Source organism: Stylophora pistillata, chromosome 13 (assembly GCF_964205215.1).
Source record: "Stylophora pistillata chromosome 13, jaStyPist1.2, whole genome shotgun sequence".
Lineage (NCBI taxonomy): Eukaryota > Metazoa > Cnidaria > Anthozoa > Scleractinia > Pocilloporidae > Stylophora > Stylophora pistillata.
Window position 1 is genome coordinate 6941854 of NC_142531.1, and position 27710 is coordinate 6969563.

At 38.4% G+C, this 27710-nt stretch overlaps 2 protein-coding genes across 7 annotated transcripts; one reads left to right on the plus strand and one right to left on the minus strand.

The window, feature by feature from the left end:
- Nucleotides 1-1479: 1479 nt before the first annotated feature.
- Nucleotides 1480-14956, minus strand: LOC111344850 (THO complex subunit 5). Its single transcript, XM_088743081.1, has 19 exons — nt 14386-14956; nt 12674-12787; nt 12013-12110; nt 11207-11282; nt 10878-10948; nt 9824-9938; nt 9519-9729; nt 9375-9421; nt 8576-8678; nt 8148-8259; nt 7792-7893; nt 5281-5377; nt 5047-5158; nt 4639-4742; nt 4466-4553; nt 4277-4386; nt 4049-4141; nt 3214-3308; nt 1480-1687 (listed from the first exon to the last, which is right to left on the minus strand). The coding sequence occupies exons 1-19, from the start codon at nt 14659-14661 to the stop codon at nt 1624-1626; spliced, it is 2088 nt and encodes a 695-aa protein (XP_088599207.1). The 5' UTR covers nt 14662-14956; the 3' UTR covers nt 1480-1623.
- Nucleotides 14936-27621, plus strand: LOC111344849 (phosphatidylinositol-3,5-bisphosphate 3-phosphatase MTMR3). Of its 6 annotated transcripts, none has more exons than XM_088743074.1 (16): nt 14939-15076; nt 15195-15230; nt 15307-15379; nt 16757-16887; nt 17343-17425; nt 17957-18126; nt 18811-18901; nt 19341-19454; nt 19910-20283; nt 20800-20911; nt 21185-21380; nt 22051-22233; nt 22882-23052; nt 23304-24356; nt 24739-24929; nt 25877-27621. In XM_088743074.1, the coding sequence occupies exons 2-16, from the start codon at nt 15222-15224 to the stop codon at nt 26043-26045; spliced, it is 3120 nt and encodes a 1039-aa protein (XP_088599200.1). In that variant the 5' UTR covers nt 14939-15076; nt 15195-15221; the 3' UTR covers nt 26046-27621. The 6 variants fall into 6 exon arrangements, with proteins under 6 accessions (XP_088599203.1, XP_088599204.1, XP_088599200.1 ...); XM_088743076.1 differs by having other exon boundaries at nt 16760-16887; XM_088743077.1 differs by lacking the exon at nt 15195-15230 and having other exon boundaries at nt 14936-15076.
- Nucleotides 27622-27710: the final 89 nt, after the last annotated feature.

Genomic DNA, 27710 nt, shown 5'->3' on the forward strand with positions numbered 1-27710 from the left:
ACACAAGATATAAATCTTAGCACAGTCGCCCCCAAACTTTCCAATCTCCCTGAACAGAAAATGACTTTTCACAGCTCTAACCCGTTAGGACCACTTACACAAAACTGATTTAGGGAAAATATTTTATTGTAAGCCTTTAATAGGGAGTTCAAACTATGGCAATAGCTGAGGTTCAAATTTTACACGCAATAACCTCTTTTGGCAATTTCTTTTCGCCGTGAGTAATTTCTTTTCGCAGTGAGAAATTTCTCTTCGCCACGAGTAATTTCTTTTTGCTCTGAGTAATTTCGTTTTGCCATGAGCAATATTTTAACTTATTATCCAACTGCACCTAGGCGAGTACGAATAACGCCATAGACGAGTACAAATATCACGCGGCATTTGTACTCGTCTGTTGTGGTACCGGTTAAACTGGTTTTCTCGCATCGCACAAGCGAAGAATTGGATTGTACTTACGAAAAAAAAAAGTGGCGGACAATTTCAATCATATTTCCGACGACGAAGAGTCAGAATGGCTGGCAAATATAGATCCAAGTTCATTTGACGAATCGAACGAAGAAAAACAGCTTGACGACCAGAAAATTTCTTCATTCAAAGAAGAAAATAGAAACTGTAACACAACAACGCGCCAATTCCGTTCCGCTTCGCATACTTCTGTCACGCACTCTTGTAAATAAATATCCGTGAAATTCGCCCGCAAAAACAACAGTTTGGCGTGTTGGATAATAAATAATTTATTAGACGTTTTGTTGTGTAGTATCGCTGAGTATTTTTACTCGTTATTTGTATTTTGACTCGTCCTACAGGCTCGTCCTACAGGCTCGTCAAAATACGACACAACTCGTAAAAATACTCAGCGATACTACACAACAAAACGTCTAATAAGATATATATATAATACTTGTTATTCCTCACCCTTAAAAAGCAAGGGTTGGGTGAAAGGTGGAAAAACATTTTGCAAAAGAAATCCAAAATTTTCAAGGGATATGGTAGGGGCTGCACTAAATAAGACCGCGAAAATGAATACTGGAGACGGTTTACGAGAACATTCCGAGGGTGGCAAACAGTGTTGTTCAAACAGTCTTTCGGTAAGGATGGAACCTAAAGAAGGAAGCGTGATACGAAAATGCTACGACTGGATGTAATTGCAATGGATTGTCTGAAATTTGTTTAGTATATTATTCAGTCTTCCATTCTGGAGAAGACATGACACGGCAAGAGAGGATCAGCTGATTGATTTTCTCGTCCTCAAGGTCCCTTTTATTACAGACTGAGGTAAGAAAATAGAGGTGTAAGTAAACACAGGTCAGTCTGATTTCGAAATGTCCAATCTGATTTTCCAGGGTCTCGTACGATTTCGGACAGTTCCAACAGCGAGAGAGAAATTAGAAGCTGGTCAGCTCAGGGGTTAAACGGTAATGATAACGATACTGACCCTCTGAACATAAACAACACAAAACGGGAGAAAATATCACACAATTGTTGCGAAGTAAAATTTAATTAAGAACCATCTAAAAGTAGACGAGCTGCGTCCTTGCGCCATGTATGTGATTCCCTAGCGCTAGGATGTTCTCTCTGCACACACGTTTTAAAGCCTTTAAAAGCCTGATTCTTTAAGTATCGCTATCTCTGGGTGAAAAGTCCTTGGCTTGAGTCGTACTTCAAAGGTAACCCGCGATCCCGTCCCCTACAAAGATAATACAGCGAACGGTAAGGCAAAAAACTAAGTGTACAAGTATATCTTAAATCACGATATCTCGAGTCGATACAGCGCTCCTAGAAAATTTCCTTCGAAAAAAAAAAAGCGCACTAGGACTTATCGATTTCTGGGATGGCCAGTCAGATCACTTAGAAGGTTTATGGAAGTTTCGTCCCATTGCAAGTTCGCCCCTCACCAATTCGCTTCCATCATAACAAGTTCGCCCCCGTCAAATAAAAAGCCTTCCTTTCTAAGAAGAGGGGAACTTTAACGGTCTACGTAGAGATGCGACCACGTTGGATTCATCGAAAAAGGGCACTTTCTACATGTACCTTAAGGAGACGTGATTATAAAATTGTTAAAAGTTGCGTGTTTCTGATTATTTGATACCGTTTCCAAGACGCATTAGTTAGTTCATCGTAGTTCCCAAAATTTGATCTTTCCTGAAGTTCAGGACTTTTAACTTTAAACTACATATATATAAAAAAAAGAGAGAAATAGAGATGATTCCATGGAAAGTGCGTACGAATGATTTCCATTCACGAGTTGCGATCCATTGAAAAAACAAACAAACGAACAAAACAAAAAAAACCAGTGAGCCCAGCGAACGAGTAAGTTTTTTGATGCATCGCAACGAGTGACTAAAAATCGTTCAAGCACTTTCCATGGTATGATGTCTATATTTTATAAATACTGAGATTTTTTCTTACTGACCGACACATCTCAAAGACTGGAAGCGACAGACTGTGAAACTACATCGTTCGTCCAATCGGAGACACGAACGATAGTACTTCACATTGTAAATCTCAGCATGTAAGAAGCAAAATTGAATTGGAACTAGGTTACTGTCGCATACGGTGGCCCACAACTGTCACGGCGAAAAGAAATCGCTCACGGTGAAAAGAAATTGCTCACGGCGAAAAGAAATTGTTCGGGGCAAAAAGAAATTACTCACGGCAAAAAGAAATTGCTCATGGCGAAAAGAAATTACTCACGGTAGAAAGAAATTACTCAAGGCGAAAAGAAATTACTCACGACGAAAAAGAAAACTAAAAAACGCCTGAGTGGGGATTGGTTCGAGTTGGCTCGGATTGCATCATGGGTTGAGGTGTTAAAAGATAAAGGCATGTCTATTCCTGTATAAATGAGTGACCGGGCATTCTAAACTTAAGCCAACACCAGATTTTCAGAAACAAGTGGTAAAGTAAGTTCAAATCCCATACTTTTGCCGCATTGAGAGCAAAACTTGTCTTCATTCCGTGGACACTGCCCGCAGGTGCTGCAAAACATCGTGCTCCAAGATGGCGTGCTGCACCTCAACCCATAATGCAATCCGAGCCTACTCGAATCAATCCCCACCCAGGCGTTCTGAGTTTTCCTTTTCGCCGCGAGCAATTTCTTTTCGCCGCGAGCGATTTCTTTTCGCCGTAAGCGATTTCTTTTCGCTGTGACAGTTGTGGGCCACCGTGGTCGCAAACAGTTGAATCAGAAATGCTAGCATACTGAACACTTACTTTTTTACGCGAAGAAAAAACTTTTCACGATCAAATTTTTCTGCACCTTCTACATCGTTCAGACTTCCACACTCCAGATAGACATCAAGACACATCTGAAACGATGTGACATACTGCGATTAGTCTGGAAAAGTTTTGTCGAACTCAAAAGTGAAATACCACAAATGATAACCTTTTCCCTTAAGTACACATTGAGGTTACATTATCAGGTGATCAACCATCTAGAAGGAAAAGGACTCCGATGATCATCTTGATAAATTTGATATGAAAAAACAAGACAAGTTATTTCAAAGCGAACTCTAAACACTTGAGGGATCATTTGGCTAGTTTTCTTTTGAAAACAAAGTCTAAGGAGATGTAACATATTAATTTCTAGACTAGAAATCGATTTCAATAATTTTAACATGTACAAAATTACATTCACAATCAAAGGAAACTTTAAATAAGTCCGCCACTTTACGCTGAGCAGGTTTTCTTACGTGGAGACATCGAAAGTTCATTCTTAAAAAAAGAGACGTACGACGATTTCTTTCCTCAAACAGCCATCAATGCAATAACTCCATTAACTTATCAACTATATCTATAACCCGGGACAATTGTGGAGTGTTCTTAAGCAGGGCACCCAACTGTCGCACAGCTGCAGGAGTATAAATGGGGACCAGTGAATTGGCAAGGAAACTTGACGAAATTCTGGGAGTAGGGACTCGTATCACATCCAAGGGGGAGAAGCAATTCTATTAATCGCTGTAGCAGTCAAAACAGGAAGAAGGAGGAAGGGGAGGGTGGGGCACTCGTGTCGTATACAAGGCCCATGGGGATGTGTTGTGTTACAAACCTGTAAGCGGCGAAGCTGATTGGCTAACAGATTTAAAGAAGAGTCGTGCTCTGTTAGTTCCGGGTAGAATACATTCACTTCCGCTTCAATTGCCTGAAAAAAAAAAACCTTATATTTTTCATCAAAACTCAAAAGCACAATCATGGCAACAGTTTGCATTATGCTTACGTGCAAGGGGTATCAGTGAACTCATGCAGGCTTGCCAAGGAAATGAAAGCTGATGTATACCTTCGTGAGGCTGTCTCTAATCACTGTCTTTCCACACGTCACTGCGAGGGAGAAAAGCGGCGGAGTTGTCGGATACTCTTGGGACAAAACCACTGAGACCCCGAGTTGAACTGGAGAAAAAAAGCAGGCCATGATATTAGTGGAAGACTAAGAAAAACAATAACCACCTTATTCACAACAAAAGCCTACCTTTGCTTCTTTCAAACACAGCTTGGAAGAGCATGTCACTTTCTTGTACGAAACCTTCTTCAATTAGTCTTTTGAATTCCGGTTTTTCCTAGAAAAGAGATTTTCTTTAGCATGCCTGAACTGCATAATATTGGACAACATAAATAATCGCCGTCTGAAGGTAACACTCATACCTGAAATTCTTCAAACGTTGCAGGTTGCCAGGAGGTCAACTTGGCTGAAATCTTGGTGGGAAACATCTGTAGAGCGTTCTTATTTCCTGGAATCGTTAAATTTTCTGAAAATGCAAAAAGAAAAAAAAGGAAGATTGTCAAACCCACAGCTGTTTAAATAAAACAAAAACGGAACAAATGAATCAAGTTTAAACACGGCATTGCCTTGGTTAACCAAAGCGAACTCCAAGAACGTGTCAAAGCATAACCTTTCACATACAAACGTATCCAACGATGTGAGAGCCTTCGGTGTACTCTCGAGTGCTCCAGCTTATCTCTGGTTGGAGAGTAAAACTCGGGACATTATTTTAAGAACACCTTGACGAAGATTTTCCGAGTAGTTCCGAAGTTTTTCTTATCCAAGCTTACCTAAGGAGGTCAGTTGTTGTTGCAGAGCGAGTCTGGCTAAGATTCTTGCTTTGACGGCTTTAATGGTCGCTTCCATATGAGACAAACTAACGGATGACTTTGGTATAACTTCCTGCCACAAAAATGTACATAAAACCAGTTAAGTGAAGGATACCCATGCACAGCGTTTCAAAGTACTGCAAAACGTACTGTTTCAAAACTAATAAATATATAAAAATAGTGAATTCCTCTCACATGTAGTTCCTCAGCCAAAAAGTCCAACCCACAAATCCGTTGAACCCACATATAAGGTTTACCCACAAAACGGACAAAATCTGTAAAAGTAGTAATTCTGAAAAAGACAATCAGGTCAAATCTTATAAACAAAAGCAATAAACTATTTTCTAGACTGCATCATCTTAACTTTACAACTTTAAAAACGGATAGCAAATCATTCATATTTCAATTTATTGTCCAACTTTGCTTCGCAGAGTACAAATAACGCGCGATACGAGTACAATTATCACGCGATATTTGTACGCCAGAAACATCCGCGAAATTCGTCCGCACTGAGATAGCAATTTGGCGTGTTGGATAATAAATGTCCCATTCGACGTTTTGTTGTGTAGTATCACTGAGTATTTTTACTCCTTGTTTGTATTTTGACTCGCCTTACGGGCTCGTCAAAACACAGCGCAACTCGTAAAAATACTCAGCGATACTACAAAACAAAACGTCTAATAAGATACATATATCTTCCACCCTACCTTAGTTACAAAATAATTTGAAAAGCTGTGAAGAGTGACCAGCATCTAATTTCTCCTTACAATAACACTCCCGAATCATTAATTACGACAAGAGAGTAGAGAAAATGATCGCCAACCTGTGAAGCTCTGATTGTTAAACAAATTCTCCTTGTCAGCACCAAAGTAAATGTATAGAGAAGAGCATGGAGAATATGAGCTGAATAATGATGCTAAGTTGTCAGGGGTTAAGAATTAACTAGGCTTATCTTGGCTTTTTCCAGTTATTGTAATTAACAAATGGTAAACACCACAGCGTACACTATTGAGTTATGGATGCACGCGGGAGGTTGCTAAGCACGAAAGGAGCTAGAGTCGCTCGAGGCCACAGCCACAGCCTCGAGCGACTCTTACGCTTCTTTCGTGCTTAGCAACCTCCCGCGTGCATCCATAACTCAATAGTGTACGCTGTGGTGTTTACCATTTGTTTTATAACATAACATTCATACATTGTAGCGAAACAGTTCCCTTTTATTTAACAAATCTTACGCGACCAGAAAAAACAAGCGCGCGGGGAAAAATAGTCTTTGCATTTGCTCACGTCAGCAGCGTACACCCATGGGCAAATAGGGGACGCTAAATTGACCAATCAGAGCGCGCGCTTTACTTTAGTTATGTTATAAAATTTTTTGGGGGCAGAATCTATGATTTCAAAACAATATGCAGAGCAGTATTCACAGCAACTCACAACACTGTCCATAACAAAGTGATTGAGCTCGATTTCACTGAGCAAAACAAAAAACAGTCCTTTTGGATGTCACACATCACTTGGGAGTGTTGCAGGGTTCGACACTTGGCTACCTGCATTACTAGCCACCGGGCTCGTGATTTCTAAAATTTACCAGCCCGAAACACAACTTGGTAGCCCGGATCAATTTCCCTCGAGGTCTATTTCAACACCAAACACGCAAACCTTCCTCTAAACTAATCGGCAAAGTCTTTCAAAACGATAAAAAATGGCGTTTTTTCTTTCGTTGCGATAACACAATAAGTGCTACAAGCGGTTACTTCGTTTTGAAAAAGCTAAAACAAATCTGCGATCCCTTCAGGATGAGAAAAAAAAGACTTGAAGAAAGTAGCAAATAAAACGAAACGCTCACGTCGAAATTCCGCTGAAAAGGACAGGGACATTGAGAACATTGACGTCCCGATCGAACCTACAACAGCTTTACAACTGCAGCAACGATCTGCAGCGAAATCACTGAAATTTGAACAATCCCCCACAACTTCTACTTCTTCTAAAGCCGAAAATGATCGAACAATGGGCGAAAGTTATGATATACTCGGTGGAAGCACTTAGCTAAAAATGCCCAGGAAACACCATCATGTCAACAAGAAAAAATTTGTCAAGGTTCAAAGTTTGCTGCCTTGATCGGGAAGCGCGCTGTGATTGGTCTAATTAAACAACCCATTCGTTTCAGCAGACGTTCATGGGAGAGGAAGATTGCGTGACGAGCCCAAAGAACGTCTGCGAAGGAGGCTACGGGCTACCGGAGATGTCGCACCCAGGTGTTGTGCGTTCTCCTAAAGAGCAGCTGCTTGGAGACTGGAAGTTTCCCCCTGCAACAATTTTTTTGGCAGCCTCTTTTATCCAGTATTACACGACTCGGGCAGTCAGAGGGTCAATAACTAAAATCAACCAATCAAAATGCTCTATTGCTGGGCAATATTCTCTTAGTAATGGACCGGGCACTGTCCCGAATGGTCCCGAATAATACCGCACTTGTGTCCCTTTGAACTTCAGTCGTATAATAAATCTCTTATTAACCAAGCTTACTCGGGACCGTACTGGAAGAATATCGGCCCTCGGTCTTTTTTGTACGGACCGAGTGCAGCGAGGTCCGTACTGTCAAGACCTAGGGCCGATATTCTCCCAGTTAGACCCTCGCGCTTGGTTAATAAGATATATATATCACCTGTCACCATGATATGCCATAAAGCTAATAGAATAAAACTTTCTTACCCGACTTTTGAAAGCTGATACAAGCTCGAAGTGTTTGGAGCTGTGTTTCCATCATCACCAGGAAACAGATTGATTAAAAGTGAATCAGGGGAAAGAAGCGCACTAAAAATAAATGCATATCACAAGTTGACACTAGTATACGTCTGTTTGCAAGTTGGCTGGACATAACCAAAAAGTTGAACACGTATGCTGCAGGCAAGTAAGTGCAACTGAATATTATTCACACTACTAAACCCACACTTTGCCTCTCTCTATTTGTGAGAAACATGTTTCCTTGGCAGGATGAGAGTACAAAGGAAGGAACGCTTTAAATCAATCTTCACTACTTCATGACACTTTACAAGTCCAGTGCTTACCTATTTGCCAACACTGGTTCTGATAGTGCTTCATTCAAAGTCAGTGATGGTGAGACCACAACAGTGTTGAATGTTGGCAAAAAGGAGAACAACAAATCAAGTGTCGCTTTGTCTAGAAAAGAAAAAAAAGTAAAGTTTGTGGGAAAATAATTGAAACAAATCAGATCGACCAGTAAATCAAATATTCCAAAACCCAAACTTGGTGGAGAGTCTAAAAAAGTGAAAGTAGTTTCTTTAGGATACTTCTAGACTCTGGATCTAACACAATATTCAGGCCATTTTTTTCTCAGTCTCCTTAGGATTACACACATCCTTGCTCAGTGGAAACAATTATTTTTCCAATAACAGCTGTAGCAAAACCCTCTAAAATGTGGCAATACTGTATAACTACATTCTTTCTGGATGTGGTGGCAATGCATAAAACTCACCTTTACACTTAACTTGTATTAGGATTTGAAGAGGATGCTTCTTGAGTAACAATTTCCTTTTCTCCTCCAAACGGGCCTCTTCTTTTTTTCTTCGATGCTTCGACTAAACAGAAAACAGATTTAATGCACTCTTCTTTTTTCCATTTAGGCAAGTCACAAGCCCTCCTGTGACCTTCCAATGACGATAAACCTTTTAAATACTTTGGACAGGTTAAAACCAAGCCAGTAGAGAAGTTTCACCAATGTATTGTGAGGACTTGGGAGAGTGCTTTAGGGGCATAGCCAAGTCATCATCGTCTTCATCATTGCCTTTGCAGCATAGGCCACCTACAGGAGCTCTCCAGCCATACCAATCCTGGGCTATTCTTTAGCCCAGTGTTAGCCAGGTGAATTTACTAAAATTGCCCTGCTACTTTGCTTGCTTTGTTTCCATCCCTTCCCCTTCATTTTGGTTGAGTATTCACCCCGCACAGTAGTTTGCAAGGGTTCTAATGACAGGTTCCTGGAGGAGGGTTGCAGCTCAGCTGCCATGGTGACCTCCTTATGACCATTTCCACATAGAGCTGAGTGTTATATAATAAAGTACCAACCAACAAATTCTTGAGCTGCACTGGGGAATATTGGCCCTCCCTTGTTTTTGTACAGACCTTGGTGCACTTGGTCCACAATGCCATGACTTTAGGCCAATATATTCCCCAGTACAGCCCTCACACTAACATTAGTAAGAAGTTTGTAATGTGCCATAACCCCTCTAAGTATCAGTCTGCAAATATAGATATAAAATGTACTGTGGTCGCACCCTTTTGTGTCCTTCTGTGTTTTCCTGATCTGAATCACTGTCAATGTCTGCAAATAAAAAAATATACCTGTGACTCTACAAAAAATTGTGCAATAATGTTGAGGTAGACTGGCAATACTACTAACCACTTAGCTGACAACAAACCTCTAACAACAGGTTTAGCTTCCATGGCAGCTTTAGCAACATCTAAATCACCAAGAATCTTGACTTCCATATGAGGATCACAAGCCTCATTGTATGCTGATGCTTGGACATACAAAATGTACAGGGCCTGGGGGAGATATCGTGCTGTTTCATGCTGTGCTCGCTGAGCATCCAGTGGCATGTTCATGTACTCCTGAACAGGTTGTGTGGCCTGAAGAGCAAACGGAGAGGTGCTCCTTGAAGATTCTTATGAGGATGAAAATTTGAGCATTCTAATAATTTCATGAATGATACCCACCACTTACCTTCAAGATATTTTCTAATCTTGGTTGTAGACTGTCCAAAAATTCTTTCTTGGTGTGAATTTCTTTCAAGAGTGTTTCTCTCTTTTTCAGAAACTGTTCTTTCTGCACTGCCAACCTGAAAAGTAAGAAAAAAAGGAAACAAATTATTAGTTCAAACAATTATCCTAAAACTTAAAGGAAAGGCAAAGGAAAGGAAAGGTTTAAGGAAAGGCAGTCAGTTGCCATCTGGAGAGAGGAAATATTTAAGCCTACATCCCAAAAGGAGGGTGGGTACACTGATACCTCAGGGAAGAAACCACAAACCCTAAACTAGAATGTTATGCCACTCTTGGGACTTGTACATGTACCCAACTGAGTCCCATAAGCCCAGATTCATTTCCTTTTGGCACCAATAATACTGAAATTGACTTATTCAGTAGAAATATTGTGAAACAAAGACAATGATATGAGTTGGAAACTTCTGAAAGGAGAGAAGGGGACAGAGACACTGGAAAACCTAAAGACAACACAAAAGAATGCACAAATGCCAAATAAAGGAAAATGTGTTTTGCACATGCAGATCATGAGTCAGTAGGAATGACCTATTCCATTAAGTACCTGTTCAAAACACTTGATTTTTTTTTTCAGTTCTGTTGCCTTATCCCTTTCACAATGGCTTAAAAAAAATCACTCAAAAACTTAAAAAATTGAACATTGCTTTCTACACTGCTTTTCAAAATAAGTTGTTTTAACATTATATTAGGCCAGCATTCCAAGTTTTTTTTTTTACTAAGTTTTCCATAATGGCACCACTTTCCTTGACTAAGATACTACTTATGCCAGAAGAAGTTAATCCTTTGACTCCCCTGGTCTGATTGTTAATTCTCCCCTCTACTCACCACTCACTTCCTTGTAAACTAGTTGTTGGAATTTGGTGTTCTATCAAGATGACAACTTTTACCTGATAAGTTTGAGTAAATCTCATTACCTGTTTGCTAGATAATGTATGGATGTCAGAGGGAGAAACTACATGATAATCAGTTCTGGGAGTTGAAGGGTTAAGGGTCCACCTTACCTTTTCCTCTGCTCTAGTTCCCAGTCAAGTCTTGCCAACATCAATTTATGAGAATCTCCTTTGGTAACATCCTTAAAAAATATTTTGTTAACTTTAACAGGAATCCCAGAGTCACTGGCCTAAATAATTATAATACATACCAGCAATAAAAGCAATTATTTATTGAGTATAATTATACTAAAACCTGGTTTCTACTAATAAGCAGTTTTCAATTGAGAGCCAAAAGTGTTAATAATTTGGTTTCACAACAGTCTTTGATTGATCTAGTAAACTTTTGCCACCCTCTCCACCTAGGCAAAACTTAAACCAATCCCAACTTGGCTACTTACAGGTCTGGATATTTCATTTGGAGCATCCCTAAAAAATTCAGCTTCCGACACCAGCTCTATTTCTTCGTCTTTTGACCTAATACCATTCAAACAAAGAGAAATTTATTCAGTTTAGAAGTGGTAAAAGTCTGGGGTAAAATCAGAACCACTCATACAGTCAGATAGTTTCAAATTCATCAAGGCCAGTAAGATTAGAGCAAATCTTACTGGATTTGACTTTACAGGAATAAACCAACGGTTACAATTTGATCAGATTTCTGTTAAACATTCCTGCACTACTACATGAGCATAGAGGTAAATTAAAGTTTTTTTTTTCACACTGCATAACAACATAGCATGGATATTCAACCCTAAGAGCTCACAAAAATCGCCCCATTTTATGGGTTGATGAACAGGTGCTGGCCCCAAATGTTACTGTCAAGCCTTCCCAGTCATGTAACCATTATGGCCAGAGCCCATCCTAGTGGGTTTTGATAACATGACGCAACTAAGAGTATTCCTTCTCCTCCTGGATAGAATGCCACACCTTCATGGATGACTTCCAAGCATTTATAAAGTTTCCATTGAAGTTTGCCAGTACTCATCTATACTTCAGACTTAAAAAGTGGTATTGTGAAAGTGAACTGTCTTCCCAAAACACAACACAATTTCCCTGGCAAGGGCTAGTGTCTTGGCTCTCTTGATTTAGGGGTCCAGTATGGCAACCACTTCACCATCCCTATCACAAATGAGGCCAAAATGATCCCAAAAAGGAGAGTGTGGTGGAAAAAAAAATTTTAAAACATTTTCAAAAAAAATTTACTTACTTGAACTCAAGACATTTTGTAATTTCTTTTTTCAAGTGCATCACTTCATAGAGAAGGTTCTGTAACTGCAGGTGAAGACTATCCACTTTTTGTTTAGACTGAAGGTGGGAATAGGAAAAAATTAAAGCTCATTTACAGCACAGGTGAACAAATATACTTTTGGTTGATAAGTTATTCATAGATTTATTAGTTTCTTTACCGGCTTGTAAATTTTTGTCAAATAACTGGATGCACTGAAAGCAAGGTGAACTTCATAAACTTCTACAATCCAACAACATTAACTTTACAGAAGCTAAGTTTTTGTTCTAACATCAATAAAACTTTCATAATCAAGTTGGGCCTGCTATATTTTCATGATCTGCACTAGCAATGGGCTAAAAGAAATCAACACACAAATTGATAGAAGTTAAGCTTTTTTCACTGTTTTCTTAAACCGATTAGAAAAGAAAAGTTTTGCCACTAGCACAGTTGTCACTCGCTACACACTTTACTTTGGGTTGGAAATTTAGAGGGTAACAGGATCTTCGAGAAACTAACTAGCTTTCTGGCCACCTAACTGGCTTTTTTTGCTATGGCATGAGATACATGTAGGAGTTTGAAATATTTCAGTTTCAACAGTTAAATTCTGAAATACTGTAGCTAACTAGTGGTGTTCACTAACCTCTTGAGTTCTCTCTCTAGCTTTCTTGCATCGCATATGTGCAAGTCTGTTGAGTTTTTTTAAGATTGTAAACAGGAGAGTGCACCTTATCCTGGACTCACTTACATCTGAATCCTGATGAAGACAAAAATATTCCCACATTACCATTCTCAACATCAGTGTCACTAAAGCCACCAGAGAGCTCTATCAACTGGTCCGAGGGATAAAGGCCATAACTTAACTCCCTGGGCATGATCAAGCTTGTCAGAAAACCATGATTGAACTTACTATGTAAGTGCACAGCTTTAAAACCAATCAAAGGACAATGTCATTAATGATAAATAATAATGGCAACCATTCAGAACAGGAGCAGGTATGCCACTTCCAATTCATTCAAGTTTCTGACTTTTGAGTCGACTGTTTTAACCGTTTACACCCTAACATCAGTAAGCAATTTCTCCAAACGTTCTTGATACGTTTCCTAAGGTGTTGACAAGGAGAATTTGTGTAACAATCAAGAGCTTCTTTTCTTGGCAATCATTTCCTTTATTCTTGTGACCTTGATGTTTGATTCAGGGGTGGTTTTAAAAGGAGGAATTAGATGCTAGTGACACAGACTACTGCATTACATTGCATAACATGGAATTTGATCAGAAGTTATTAGATCCTGAACCTTTAAGTGTAGAATTACACAATCAATCTCAAAGTTTTACTTGGAGATATCTACAGAAACAGGGAAGAAAGAAAAAAACTTGTGATTGTATCATCTACTATTGAAGTCTGTTTTTTGTCACAAGACTGTTCCTAACAAATGACAGTCCTTTAAAAAGCCAATCCTTGATTTATAATCCTTGATTCTTGAAAACTTAGAGGATCTAGGCTCAATCAGAGTTTCTAATGTTCAAGAACATTTGTAAATTATCCTTTTGTCTTCATCATCTCAATTTTATGAACAACATAGACCACTTTCATAATGGCTGCCGGATTAATATTCTTTTGTTTAAATTTAAATTAGCCCTTCTGGCCTCACTTGAGATAATGTACTCTTTTGAATATTATACTGTAGAATGAGGCCAGAAGGGCTAATTTCAATTTAAACAAAAGAATATTAATCTGACAGCCATTTATGAAAGTGGTCTATACTACACAACTTGATCTGTCGATTGCAGAGTGCGATCCTCAGTAGAGGGTAGTCCTGAAAAGAAATGCTATCGATAACAATGATTGATTTCCGAAAACCTGAAAGGAAGTCGTTTGACTTGAATCTGATAAATTATGATAGCCTCTTTCAGACAAAACGTCAGTCATTCTAACCAATAAGACCTCTTCTAAGGAACTTGCAGATTACACTGTCATCAAAATAATTTGAATATATCAACAAAGTTGACATGGTAAATTGGCCACCGTTACGATTATAAAAGCTGACATTTCGAGCGTTAGCCCTTCATCGTCAACTGCTGCTCCTGTGACCAGACAGTCAATACTCCATTTCACAGTTGTGTGCTTGGTTGCCAAGCCTTTGAACAGGAGTGAGGCTAAGGGTGACCTTGTTTATGATACAGATGTTGCTGCTCTTCAGATGTAAATTACTTGTTACTAGATACTTGTCTCTATCACAACAAAGTCACCTTCAGCCTCGCTCCAAATCAAAGGCTTGGCAACCAAGTAGGCAACTGTGAAATGGCCTATTGTACAAAACGATTAGTTTTTATATGTCCTTTTCTACATCTCACCTCGAGTTTTTGCTTCTGAATTTCTGCTACAAGCTTTCTGATTTCCTCAGTTCCTTTCTCAAACGAAGCAACATCAGCGGCAGCACTTCTTTTTTCCACCTCTGCATCCTCTAAATTTGTAACATTTTGACTATCTGAAGATTTAGAAGTACTATCTTTAGTTGTAGTAGAAGCAGAAGCGGCGGTAGTTTTCGAGCTGGTTGGGGATGTCACCACTCTCTTCTCCTGCGAAGGACTACCTACATCTGAAGGCGTGCGCGTTCTTCTACGTTTCATTTTCGACCACAAGGTCTATTAGAATTCAAAGAAAGACGAGTGGAATTTGGAGAAATACTTTGCAATGTCAGATTCACATGTAACTCCGACTAGCAGTTCATCGACGCCATCTTTACTCTCAAATAACACATACTCTTTCTTGCAAGACCGCTAACATACCCTGTTCATGTCCTTGCTGTCTCGTATTTCTTACTACTACCATATTTGGTCATTTTGGAGGGTGTCGTTGCATATTATGGTTTATCGCTGGTTAAAAATGACATCATTTATTTTCATTCCCTGTTCTGTTGACGTCCACACCTTCCAAGGGAAAATTTGGAAGAGGTTTGGAGGATAATGTAGTATTTTACGATTTATTGATGCATGAATCAACCTCGAACAGCCGTTGTCGTTGTGAACGATACTCAGGATAATTGTAAGCAACTTTTGTTCGGTTATCTGCTCGATCTTCTGTCCAAAGTTAGGACGTGAAGTTAGCCATATTCCAGCATCCTCAGCTCTTAGAATAACGCTTCTTCATCACTTTCTCGAAGCAATTTCCTGGAAGAAAAGTGCAGGAGATGGCTACGGTAAGAATAGTAAACGCAGAGGGTACGTTCGTTATTTGCATTCAATATCTGGACTGATCCAATTTTCGATTTGTAGCAAGTCGAACAGCCTTCCAGTATGGTCTACGTGCAAGCAAGTGAGCTTTTCCCGAAGAAGACGCTCGCTTCAGGTTGGTGCCAAGTTTCGTGCTGTGTCATCTCAAACCCAAGATCCAGAAAATAGTCACTTGTAGATCTACTTCGATGGTTTTACAGATTTATGATTCACTCGCGTTTAGAAATGCTAATCAAGCCGTAGGTGGAAATAGTTTTCACCATTTCCGTCTAGACTACAAATTTATTGGTAGCTTATCTCGGGCCTTCTATTTGCGTTAACCTTTAAACTAGTTCAGGCCGGATTAAACTCGTTCCATTTATCCATTACTTTACTTTGCATTCAAATAATCGTCTTTATAATCAAACTGCGCATCTCTACTCAGACGTTGTAGACGGTAATTAGTTTCCGTGTATCAGGCTCAGTCATCGAGCGTTTGAAGACTGTCAGATTAATTGTCGTGGTGTACATTAACAATGCATTAAATTTTCTCTGACTTTGTTGGCGTCAGAGGATTACATTTTGCAATTTGAAATGTTTAGGAAGAAATTGAAGTCGTATTAAAGTACTAGAACATCATGCCCTATAAATGATACAACTTCAATATTTGATATGGGGTGATGATTTAATGGCGCTTATAACCGTTGTCAAAAGGTCGTGTTTTAATTCCCCCAGGTCAGAGAGATTATCATCTATGATAAAATTGTGTCAAATAGTTTCATTTTCATTTTTCAGTTTTGCCTGTTTGGGCATGTACAAATTGAGAACTGAACTTCTAAACACATAAAGCAAACTGACTTGGAATATTTGTTTCCAAATTTGAACATTCTTGATTGTATTAATAGTCTGTTTGTATTTTCATCTGTTTTAATTAATTATTTAAAACAAAGGATTTCAAGATGGCAATGCATATATCTTTAATTTCACATGTCATGAACTTGCCATATTGGTAACTTTTTGCTTAATTTCTTATATTAGTAATTAGTTTGAGGGAGGAATGAAATACCATAAGTTGTGGCGTATAAAATAGATTTGCAATCATTGACTCAGACCAATCAAATTTTTTGGCAAGAGTACCATATAACCCCATGTGTTAATTATGCATTCAGACTAGTAGACTTTGTTTTTAAAGTTTTGTTGTGAAAGACAAAGAAGTGGAATGCATAATTAATGTATGGGGTTATATGGTACTCTTTTCAAATTTTTCTTCACAAATGTGAAATACAAAATGTTGAGCTCCCTTTGTGCTTGAAAAGCCACAAGATGTTCATGAAAAATACTCTCTAATACATTGTATTATCGCTGTCTTTCACTTTTGTTCCATTTTGTTTGCCTGTTTTTCCTTTCTTGTGTTGCAAAAGCCTCGGAAGATTTTGTTAATAACCCATCCTCCTTTAAAAAGTTTTAAGTAAGTCTATTTTTCTTTCATCTTTATGTTTGTTCTCTACAATAGAAGATGCTGATCAGGTACCTTTTCCTGAACTATGTGGAGAAAGTGTGGAATGCTTGGAGAAGACATCTGATGCCACATTTGCTCTCTCCAACTTTCGTCTCTTTATTTGTTTCAAAGATTCATTTGTGAATGTAAGTTCTCAATTTTCTTACTGAATTCCATTTTTTACAGGCACCTTTATACTGTACTCTTTACCCAAATCTAAATATCAGTTCTGCGGACTATCTGCCTTACAATTCCTATACTCTTAGCTCTGAGATGAATTATAGATGAATAATTGTTTAGATTAACAACTTCTACTAGGAAAACAAAGAGGGACAAAGGCGAAATAACAGAATCAGGCGATGAGTTCATTTTGTTTTCAAAGAAAGTTATTTCTCTTAACTATAGTTTCATCACTGAAATTCGAGCAGTCATGCACAAGATTTTTGTCCTCTTCCCATTTCAGTGGTATGACATCAAATTGACCATAAATTTTATTGCTCTGATAAAGAAAAAAATTGGTTCCTTTGATATGAGCTTCCCTTTCTGTTGTTGGTATTCTCTAATTTTTTTTTTTTTTTTTTTTTTTTTTTTTTTTTTTCAGATTCCCTTGCGGTTGATAGAGTCTCTTGAAATGAAGGATCTTGTCTTGATAGATGTCAATTGCAAGGATGCCAGGTCATATAGGTGAGACTCTGCCTTAAATTCCCTGTACATTTGCAATACTGATTAATTTATTAAGGGCATCCATGATATCAGATGCTTCCTGCATGTCACCTTGTCATAGGATGTTTTAAGTTATGAAGGTGAAACAAATGCAGCTAAGTTTTTATCCAGTGATTTATTCATTCAACTTGATTTTTAACTGAAATCTTTGATCTTTTTCGAAGTGTGGTTATTAAATTACAATTCTTGAAAGGTAAATGTTTGGGCCAAGCTGACCAGGATATGGAAACCTCCCAGACTTCAAATCTTGATCCCTACAGAATCATACCATTAAGTTTTGGTTCTTCTTAACAGAAACCTGTTTCTTGGGTTTGGCCAACCCTTTAAGTGTTTGCCGCTGTATACCAATGTTCTAATGGACCAAAATGTATTTGGTTGAAACCAACTTTTTTTTCAGTTACCCCTTACTTTTGGCTTGGGGCCTAATCTGTGTGTTGAATGTTTTCCCAATGGTACAGGTTTACCAATTTTTCTCCTTTGCCTCTTTTACAGGATTTTATTTGACAATAGTGATCAGTGCATTAACTGGTATAACCGTCTTAGCAAGTACATCTGTCCTGTGTCGCGCCTTGAAGATCTGTTTGCCTTTGCCTTTTATGCATGGTGCATGGACTACTCAGGCTCCACGGAGAAGGATGAATTTACCAGTTTCTGTGTAGCAGGTAGGTGTTAAGCAGAATTTTGTCCTTCTGAATGGTTGTTCTTTTGGAGACAAGTGTACACGCACCTGTAGTATTACTATCTGTAGTCATTAACCCTAAAACTCCCAAGGCTCAATTAGTATTTGCCTTCTGACTGCTATACATTTCCCCTTTACTAAGTCAGGAGACTTTGGTCCTAAGTCAAAGAACATTCTTAAAGCAGATTAGTATGTTTGTTTGTAACACCCGTTTGCAAGATAACATCTTACAACTGCAAGGAGAAGCTAAGTGTAGATCACTTTTGGGAGATAAAGGGTTATAAGTAAGCAGAATGCCTAAGCAACTTTTGACCAAGAATAAGTTGTAATGAAAATCAAAATTGATTTTGCCTATAGCTGAAAAAAAAGCACTTTAAAGCTATTACCAAAACCATGATGTACTCACAAAATGTAATATTTCCATTACCCAACATTTATACTATACATTTAAAACAAAAAGCTGCTATTGAAGGACTGGAACTCAGCTTTTAGTTTGAGACCTTCCATGATGTTTGTCCTATGGGGTATGAGGAAACACTGAAATAACTTGTCATGCATAAAATTCAATATGACTGAAGCTGTGCATTATCAAATATTTTACAATTGTGCTGTAGTTGTGTAACTTCTGGAAGAAATTAATAGATGTCATTTTTCTATTCTTGTCCAGATGAAACGCAGTATTCATTTATGTGTGAGGTCAAAAGAATGGGCTTTGATATTGATGCATGGAGGATCACAGACATCAACTCTAAGTTTGAGTGAGTGAATGTATTTTCATTACAATATCTGTTTAAAGAGCAGGACATTTTCTGCATTCTTGCACTGTAATAAAATATAGATTGTTTGTTTGTTTCATTGTTGGTGATGCTATATTGTTTTGTAAGAGTACATGCATGCAGGACCTTGGAGTGTATAGTTACAATATCCTAGGTGTTTCGTGAAGTTTGCTCAAGCAGTTTTGCTTGGCTGGGGGCTCTTATGGACAGTCCCTTAAGCAAGATGTGCATTAGGTATCAATGTTGTAGCAAAAATGCAAAATTCTGTTTTTTTATTTTTTATTATTCCATCATTCAAGTAGGGAATGCTGTCAACACCCACTTTCTTCAATACTTGGCAAAACCGGGAGTTTTGATGTAAACAAATGCAAAAAGCTATGTCAGTAGTCATTTTGTTCCATTGTTTTTTGTTTTTTTTTAGGTTGTGTCCCACTTATCCAAAACTTCATGTTGTGCCAGCCATAATTACTGACAAAGAAATGGAAGCTGTAGCAAAGTTTAGAACATCACGAAGGTTTCCATCTGTAGTGTGGAGGTAAGAAAAGAGGCTGTAACATGGTTTCTTCATCATGGAAGAAAAAGTAAATTTTTCGTCAGCTTTTCCATACTCAGTCACTCTTTTTCTTTTTTTTTTTTTTTTTTTCCTCTTTTTGTTTTATCATGTCGAGGGCAGTTTAGCAATGCTCAAATTATTGTGGCGTGGCTCTGTATAGAGAACAAGAAGGACAAATGAGTTGATTTTTTTCACTGGCGATATTTTTTACATAAACTGTTTTTGGCATGAAGACATCTTTCCTTTACTTCACCAATTTTCTATCCAATCAATCACATACACCCAAACTTTATATGGCTTTGTAAGAGTTCAAGGTGAAATTAATCTTTAGATGTAAATTTTCAAACACCAACCTAAAAGATAACATGGCGTTAACTATTCTATAAGTGTGTTTTCACAGACAGGCAATTTATGTGCAGTTTTTCCTCACCCCACAGGCACATGACCAATGGAGCTGTTATAGCTCGCTGTAGTCAGCCAGAGGTCGGTTGGTTTGGTTGGCGAAGTCAAGAGGATGAGAGCCTTCTTCATGCCTTAGGAATAGCTTGTGCTACAGAGTCAGTGTCTGCTTCTTTAAAGAAGCAACTCATTAAAGAGATGGGTTTGAAGGATCATCACACAAATGGTCACACAGATGCCATTCCCAATGGGGATGTAGTCCATGATAGTAGTGATGATGATAATGATGGTGAGGGTAAAGATGTTGCAGCAAATGATGCCATTGGACAGCGCAAGGTTCTGATAATAGATGCCAGGGCCTATTCAGCCGCAGTGGTCAACAGGGCCAAGGGAGGAGGCTGTGAGTGTGAGGGTAAGTTTGATTTGATCAGCAATTCCCCCTCCTTGCTTCTTAGGATTTGCCTGTAGATTATTTAATAGAATTTAATCAAATCCAGGAATCACTCCCTAACTGATAACAGTGTATATTCTTATCACATGTTTGTTTATTAATATACCCACGCATTAATGAGAAGTTACCTGTCAATTACTTCAGGGAGTCAAAGGGTTTAAATCCCATTCACACTGACATGTAAATATGCATCGGCCAGGAGACCTTCTAGGGATACTTTTTGATGACAGTACACTGCACCAGAAATTATCTGTCAAATCATCTACATAATCAGATTTCATCATTGACTTGTTTTCAGTATAAAAGGTTATATTCTTGGTTAATGCATAACACATTGTGAAGAGCTAGAAAAAGCAAATTTAAACATATAAATAAATGCTAGTTAGCAGAAAGCAGGCTTGATTTATTTTAAGTTGGGTGATATATTTATTATTCACATCTTCTCATATTGATTATAATTTACCCTTTTTCTAATAGAGTACTACCCAGGTTGTGAAGTGTTGTTTATGAATTTGGCAAACATCCACAGTATAAGAAAGAGCTTCCATAGTCTAAGAATGTTATGCTCAGGTCCAAGAGAAAATCCCAAGTAAGTCATTAAACCCTTTATGCCCTGGCAGTAGCCTTCATATTCTCCACACTATTCCCATTACAACCCCTATGGTACTGAAAAAGATAATTTGATAAACAATCAGGAGCTTCTTCAATTTGTGATCATTTCCTCTCTTCTCATGACCTTACCTTTTGATTCAAGGGTGATATTGTAAGGAGAAATTAAAGAAATTAAATTATTTTCTTGTCATTTGTTAGCTGATATAGATGTTATAGTAAAATCTAACTGAAATATTTGCATTCTCTTTAGTTGGTGGTCCAGTGTGGAAAAGACACAGTGGCTCCACCACATTTCACTCTTGCTAAAGGCAACCAACACTGTTGTGAATGCTATTCACAAAGAGCAGAGACCTGTTGTGGTTCACTGCAGTGATGGCTGGGACAGGACCACTCAGATTGTTGCTCTGGCAGAGCTAATGTTGGACCCTTATTACAGGACAATTGAGGTAAAAAACATCAGGACAGAAACTCAATAAAATCTTTGAAAGGTTGAAATTATGAATTTAGTACCACTCAAGGTGAAAGTGAACCTAAAAGAGATGTCTTTAAATTCAGTTGGGAACTGCAATTAGAAAAAAATTGCTTTAACTGAAATTGTATAATATGAAAGTTCAAGTTTTGCTTGAGAGAGACTCCAAGCAGATTGAGATCCTTTAGAAATTCCCCTTACTTTTGGTGTAGATTGTGTTTGTTAAATTCAAGATGATGGTTTGTTTGCAGTAAACCTAATTTTAAAAGAGCAGGCATTCAGATTCCTAAAAACAGTGATTTCAATTTTTCTTATGCTTAGAACATGAGTATCTTAGGGTGAATATTGAACTCCACTTGTTATCTCTTTTTTTAGAGCATTTCTAAAAGGTACAAAATCTGTAATAACCAAAAATAGAGAAGAAAATTGAGTGTTTAACAGAAAGGCATGAGATTTTGCAGATTTAACTAACAATGTCTGTAACAGGCCTTGCCCAAAAAGATCTCACTTCAATTTTGCTTTTAACCCACTGTTAGAAACGACTTGTGATTGATATCTTAATTTTTCATTGGAGTGTCATTATCCTTCACCATGGTGATCTTTGCAAGGAGTATTCTTAGGCATGATCTTGTTTTCTTTCCTTGTAGGGCTTTCAGGTATTGGTGACACGTGAGTGGCTGGAGTTTGGCCATCGTTTTGCTGATAGGTGTGGCCATGGACACAATCTTGATGAGAACCAAAGATGCCCTGTGTTCCTTCAGTGGCTTGATTGTGTGCACCAACTCACTAGGCAGTTTCCTTGCTCATTTGAGTTTAATGAAACCTTTTTGGTAAGGTTAAATCTGGCAACTCCTAGTTATCTCAGTACTCTCCTTAGAACTGTACTCTGTACTCAAGTTTTCCAATGTTGCCATTGTGCAAACATGAAGAAAAACATTACAATTCGCTACATGATCGCTGGACACAGGTTGACAAATAGGTAATTCACACTGCAAATTAAAGCTAAAATCTTTTGCTATTCACATGGTGGTAACCCGATGGGTGGCATAATGAAGCACTTATAAGAATTTTTCCCTCTATTCAGCTGAGGTTAAACAGGTTATTCAAATAGCCAGCAAAACATATTCAATTCTTACTGAGTGGTCCTGAGATGTTTTTTAATGATCTTGCTGTGTTATTTTCCAAAATGAACAACTTTTTTCAGATCTTGGTGTAATTTCTGGCATGTTATCTGTTTTGTACGCTGTTTTGACCCTCCCCCCCAAGATCTGATTGTTAATTCTCCCCTTTAGCTGCTACACATTTCCTTGTAAGTAGTTTGGTATTGGATGAAGATAACAACTTCGGCTTGATAAGTTTTGAGTATTCTCATTACCTGTTTGCTGGATGATGTGTAGATGTTTTAGGGAGAAGTTACATGTTAATCACTTCTGGGAGTTAAGCATTAAGAATATTTCCTTTATGTACCTTTTCTTCAGGTAAAGTTGGCCCACCATGTGTATTCCTGTTTATTTGGAACGTTCCTCTGCAACAGTGAAAATGAACGCCTTAAAGGAAATGTTCCCAGGAGAACATTCTCAGTTTGGTCTTTCCTAAAATTGAGACGAAAGGAGTTGAAGAACTACTTATACTCCTCTTTGTCTGAACAGGTAAAGTGTGGAATGAAAATTTTTTGTATGTGCCATGTACTTGACATGCTTTTCTACATGACTTGACACATATGTGAAAAATTTTTCACCAACTAAGTGATTTTCCAAGACCATCTTTCAGAAAAGTTTCAGAATTATTAAGTTTCTTTGCTACAGTGAAAGTTATACTCTATCTCTGTTTTGTTGTTGATTTATTTTGAGGCACATATGAGATTTGAAGCTGATTATGACTTATAATTCCGATCAATTAGATTCTTCAAGCTTCCCATGAACCTCGCAGCTTACAGCTGTGGTCAACTGTGTATACAGCACTCCCCACGCCTTATGCAGAGTCCTTTATGGAGAGTAACGACACCAGTGACTATGGGGACTCTGTGAGCAGTGCATGCGTTACCCCTGTTTCACCTGTTTTTCCCAATAGTATGGAGCAAGATGAAAGACTCTTAGCAACCACTCACATCTCTGAGTCAAAATCTGATGGAAGTCTAATATGTAAAGACTGTTTTGAAAATCAGGAAGGACTTCAAAATGATAGTAAAGAGTTTGGTGTAGACAAAGCTGTCAAATCCAAGAGTTGTCACAACTGTAGGACAACCTTATCACAGAATCTTTCTGAGAGTAAATCAACAACAAAGGACATTAGTGACTCAGAGTCGTGTGATTCTAAAAGTATTTATCTTAGCACTACAGATTCATGTGCAGCTGGAGTTGTTTCATGTGAAGACTGTGTTAGTGAAATTGAAAGCAGCATGTCTAGTAGTACAGCTACAGTCATTCTTGAGCCAAATGATGAGGCTATCAGTGACAATGGAGAAAATTCCTTGTCAGAAAAACTTTTGGCTGGTGAGACCAATGAAGAAGTTTTCTCAGCTGGAGAAATAAATTCAGTGGATGATATGCAACCACAAGAATCTCATGAATCCAAGTGTATGATAGAGGACCATTCAAAATGTTCTGCAAATATTTCTTGCGATGAAGAGATAAAGGAATGTACAGAAAGTGGGCTTCCACCCTCCAGTTCATCTAGTCAGTCAACACTTACCAGCAGTGTTCAAGAAACAATACCAAGTACAACAACACTACGACCAAGTTCATCTGAGCTCTTTACAAGATATCTGGATGTAGATGGTTTGACACACATTGTTGATCCAGTCCAGGATAGGCTACGGCAGATTGAAATGGCTCATCAAGCTAAAATTGAGTCATTACAGAGAAAACTTTTGGATACGCAGAGCAGGCAGGCTGCTGTAGGAGAAAGAGGTACATGTCTGTCGGGACAGACTAGCGACCTTGCAGATGAAGTGGTATGTAGAGCCAAGAAATTACATTTTGAGCATTAACAATACCAAGTGCAATACCGGTAGATCCCTTTCACAATGGCGGGCATAATTGTTTCTCCTTTGAGTATATGCAAATAAGCCCTCTTGGCATCACTTTTGAAAGAAAATTCTGTCACTTCTAAAAATGTTGTCGAAGGTAGAAAGACTAATTTAGTTGAATACATAATTAGATAATAGGAAAAAGGTGACAACCCTTCAACTTCCAGTTATTGCTAATACACGGAGTGAAGTGCTGCCGAATGAATGAGCCCCAGTTGAAATCTGGTTTATTTCTCAAACATTGTGCATATATGTTTGTTTGATAAATGATCTGTCTGACTCCTATGTTCCTCTAATTCACTTGCAGTGCTCTTTACCAGAGTCAAATGTTAGTGGGGACCAACCCCCTCTGTCCCTTGGCAGTGCTGATGAGGGAAGTTGGATCCAAGTGGATGAGAATGAGGCCCAGCCCACACTTTGGGTCCCAGATCATGCTGCTACCAGCTGTGCTAACTGTGATACACAGTTCTGGATGGCAAACAGAAAACATCATTGTAGGTATGTGTGGTAGTTATGGAGCTGTTGTCTTTGAATATGCATTTTGCAGCTGACTGTAGTTCAATGCATTTATGATTAATGCAGAGTTCTTTTTAAATGTATGGGAGCTGGTATGACCAGATGATGAGAGCACTCTTGTCTGACCAAAGTTAAAACTCAGTAAATAATACTGAGCTGTAGATAAGAATGAAAATAACACATTCATTTAGTCATTTGAATGTGAAAAGTGATGCAGGATTATATTGGTTCCTCTACCCCCTTAGGCAACAGGGCAGAGGAGGCCATAGCCCCCCCCCCCCCCTCCACACTTTGGTGCCAAAAAATATCTGCATACAGCACAAACAATGGCCAAATATTCAATCTTGTGATCTTTTCCCAAATCCTTACATCAGCACCTGGCAAATTAATGTGTTGTAAAACTGTTTTAAACCAGACAGCACATCTAGGAAATTAGACATGATTTAATTTTGTCTCCGGAACCCAATCAAATACTAAGCTGAAAGAGTTTAGACTGTGCAGGGGAAAAACGAAAGTAAGTCACAGATCCATTGTGGACACGTTTGAAATTGCATAGACTGCACAGACATTTGTTTGTGCTAACAAACAACATGAAGGACATTTTGGAAAATTGGAGTTGTATGCGCATGCTTAGGTGAAAGATACCCCTTTCCCTCTGCCCCCTCCCCCACACCCCTCCCCCCACATTTCAAAACTCACTGCCACATCTGCCAACCAATCAGATGTAAAACCAATTGTTGGGGTTTTCCTGTCCATTGGTTAGTTGGCCTTTTTTTTACTCTGAGGACTTATGGGCTCCTTGTGATTCTCTTATTTGTTGTGAATGCTGTTATGAGTACTACCACACCCAATTGCAATTTGCTTCATAATATGATATAGATTTGCAGTATACAGGACCTTTTTTATCAACTAGTCATTTTTTTCCCTAGGAACTGTGGTCTAGTGTTTTGTGGCACATGTTCTGAGAAGAGATTACCGCTACCAGACGAACAACTTTATGACCCAGTCAGAGTGTGTTATGCATGCTTTGAGAAGCTTGTAACCCTTCAGGAACGGGAGAATGGTGGGCGAAGGCATCCTGAAGTAGCAGGCTCGTAATTTGTGTGCACCATTGAGACTAAGTATTTACCTCCACAGACCAACTTGCTCATGAGAATTGCTAGGAACTTTGTTTCAGCCAGTGCTGATTAGTTAGTAACATTTTTGCATTCTAGACAACAGTGGTGAGAAAACACTTGTAGCATTGAAGTTAGTATTGAATGAGAGCAGAAGGAGTTTTTGTCAGTAAAAATAAGTTAAAAATTAAATACTTGTAAAGTAATCTAGTCACTACCAGTTAGTTAAAATGAAAATTTTCCAATTTGTTAGAAAATAAATCGGCAGAGATCGGTGAGGAAAAATACTAAGATTACACAGCCCAGAGGCAAACCTTTATTAATTTTTCAAGCCTTGTGAATAACCCTGATTAACTCCACACTTCTATTTTTCATAGTCTTACATCAAACGTTCTGTTATAGTCAGATTATTGATGATTTTTTGGTATGACCGAGGTTTTGTTTGTAGCAGTTTGTATGAGCAAGTTGGCTTAAAACAAACTTAGATGTTGACTGATCTGATTATTAGGACTGTTTTGTTCATGTTAAAAAGAAACAGAACATTAATATTAGCAAAAGAATTATTTATGTTACAGAATTTTTCTAATAGTATGGTATCTAAATTGTTTATAGTTTCCAAACTATATTTCTTTGATAGTTTCCAAAGGGCCTTTTTCTGTATTTTTTTCTCTTGTACAGATTTTGGTTTCTGGTATTGTAATTAGGTTTCTTGTAAAGAAAATGTTACGAAAGACCTGTTCGTAAGTAGCTCACCATTTCCTTGGGGAGGAATTTGGAATTGAACGAACTCTTCTTTGATGAGTAAAATTTTACTCTAATTTGGAGACGATGGCTGAGGATAAACTTTTTTTCTCCGTGTATTACTTAAAATCCTCTTCACAAGGCTGGCCACCTTAATTTTATGACTGGTCAAATGTTTTCGTTTCAATTGGGTCATTAAATCATCTTCTTACTTCCAGACTCAGCCTGTAAAACAAGTGAAGTTCTATACGTCAACTCTGTAGAAACAGGGCTTATCGATAGAAGCTCGGGTATTCGTTAGCACTTCGGAAGCCCTGACGTCACCAAGCAGTCTTAAAGAGCTGTCTTAAAATTACAGTGGGCTTATTTGGATCAAACGTTAGATGTGCTCGCTTTACAGGCTGGAAATATCAACTCTGTGCTGGAAATAACCTGTTGGCTAGAGAGCAATACTGTTTTCGAGGAATTACGAGCTCAGCAAACACATGTTTTGGTTAGCTTGGCTAGGATAAACGTTAAGTATGAATTAGTGTTCAATTTGAACAAAAGAATAGTTTAGGCAGGCGATCAGCAAAGAGAAGGTGCCCGTCTTGGTTTGTGTCGCGCGAGTTATTTTCCGCGCCAGCCTTTGCTTGCATTTGATTTCTTGGAATCGTTGCGTTTGCTTAAGTTCGTAATTCCTTCTCGTCCAAATGTTTTTCTAGTCATCGAGGAAGTCTTCTTAATTAGTCTTCTAGTCTTGGTGTAGTTGAAAAAATTAGAAATACAATTGTGTCATCGTTGTTTAATAAAAGTCACGTAACGTGAATAAAGGTCTATGTCTTGTTTGTGTGGTGATAATCTTGACAGCTTAGACATCGTTTAGTTAGGGGCCAACCATTTAACTCGAGGGGGAGGGGGGTGATTT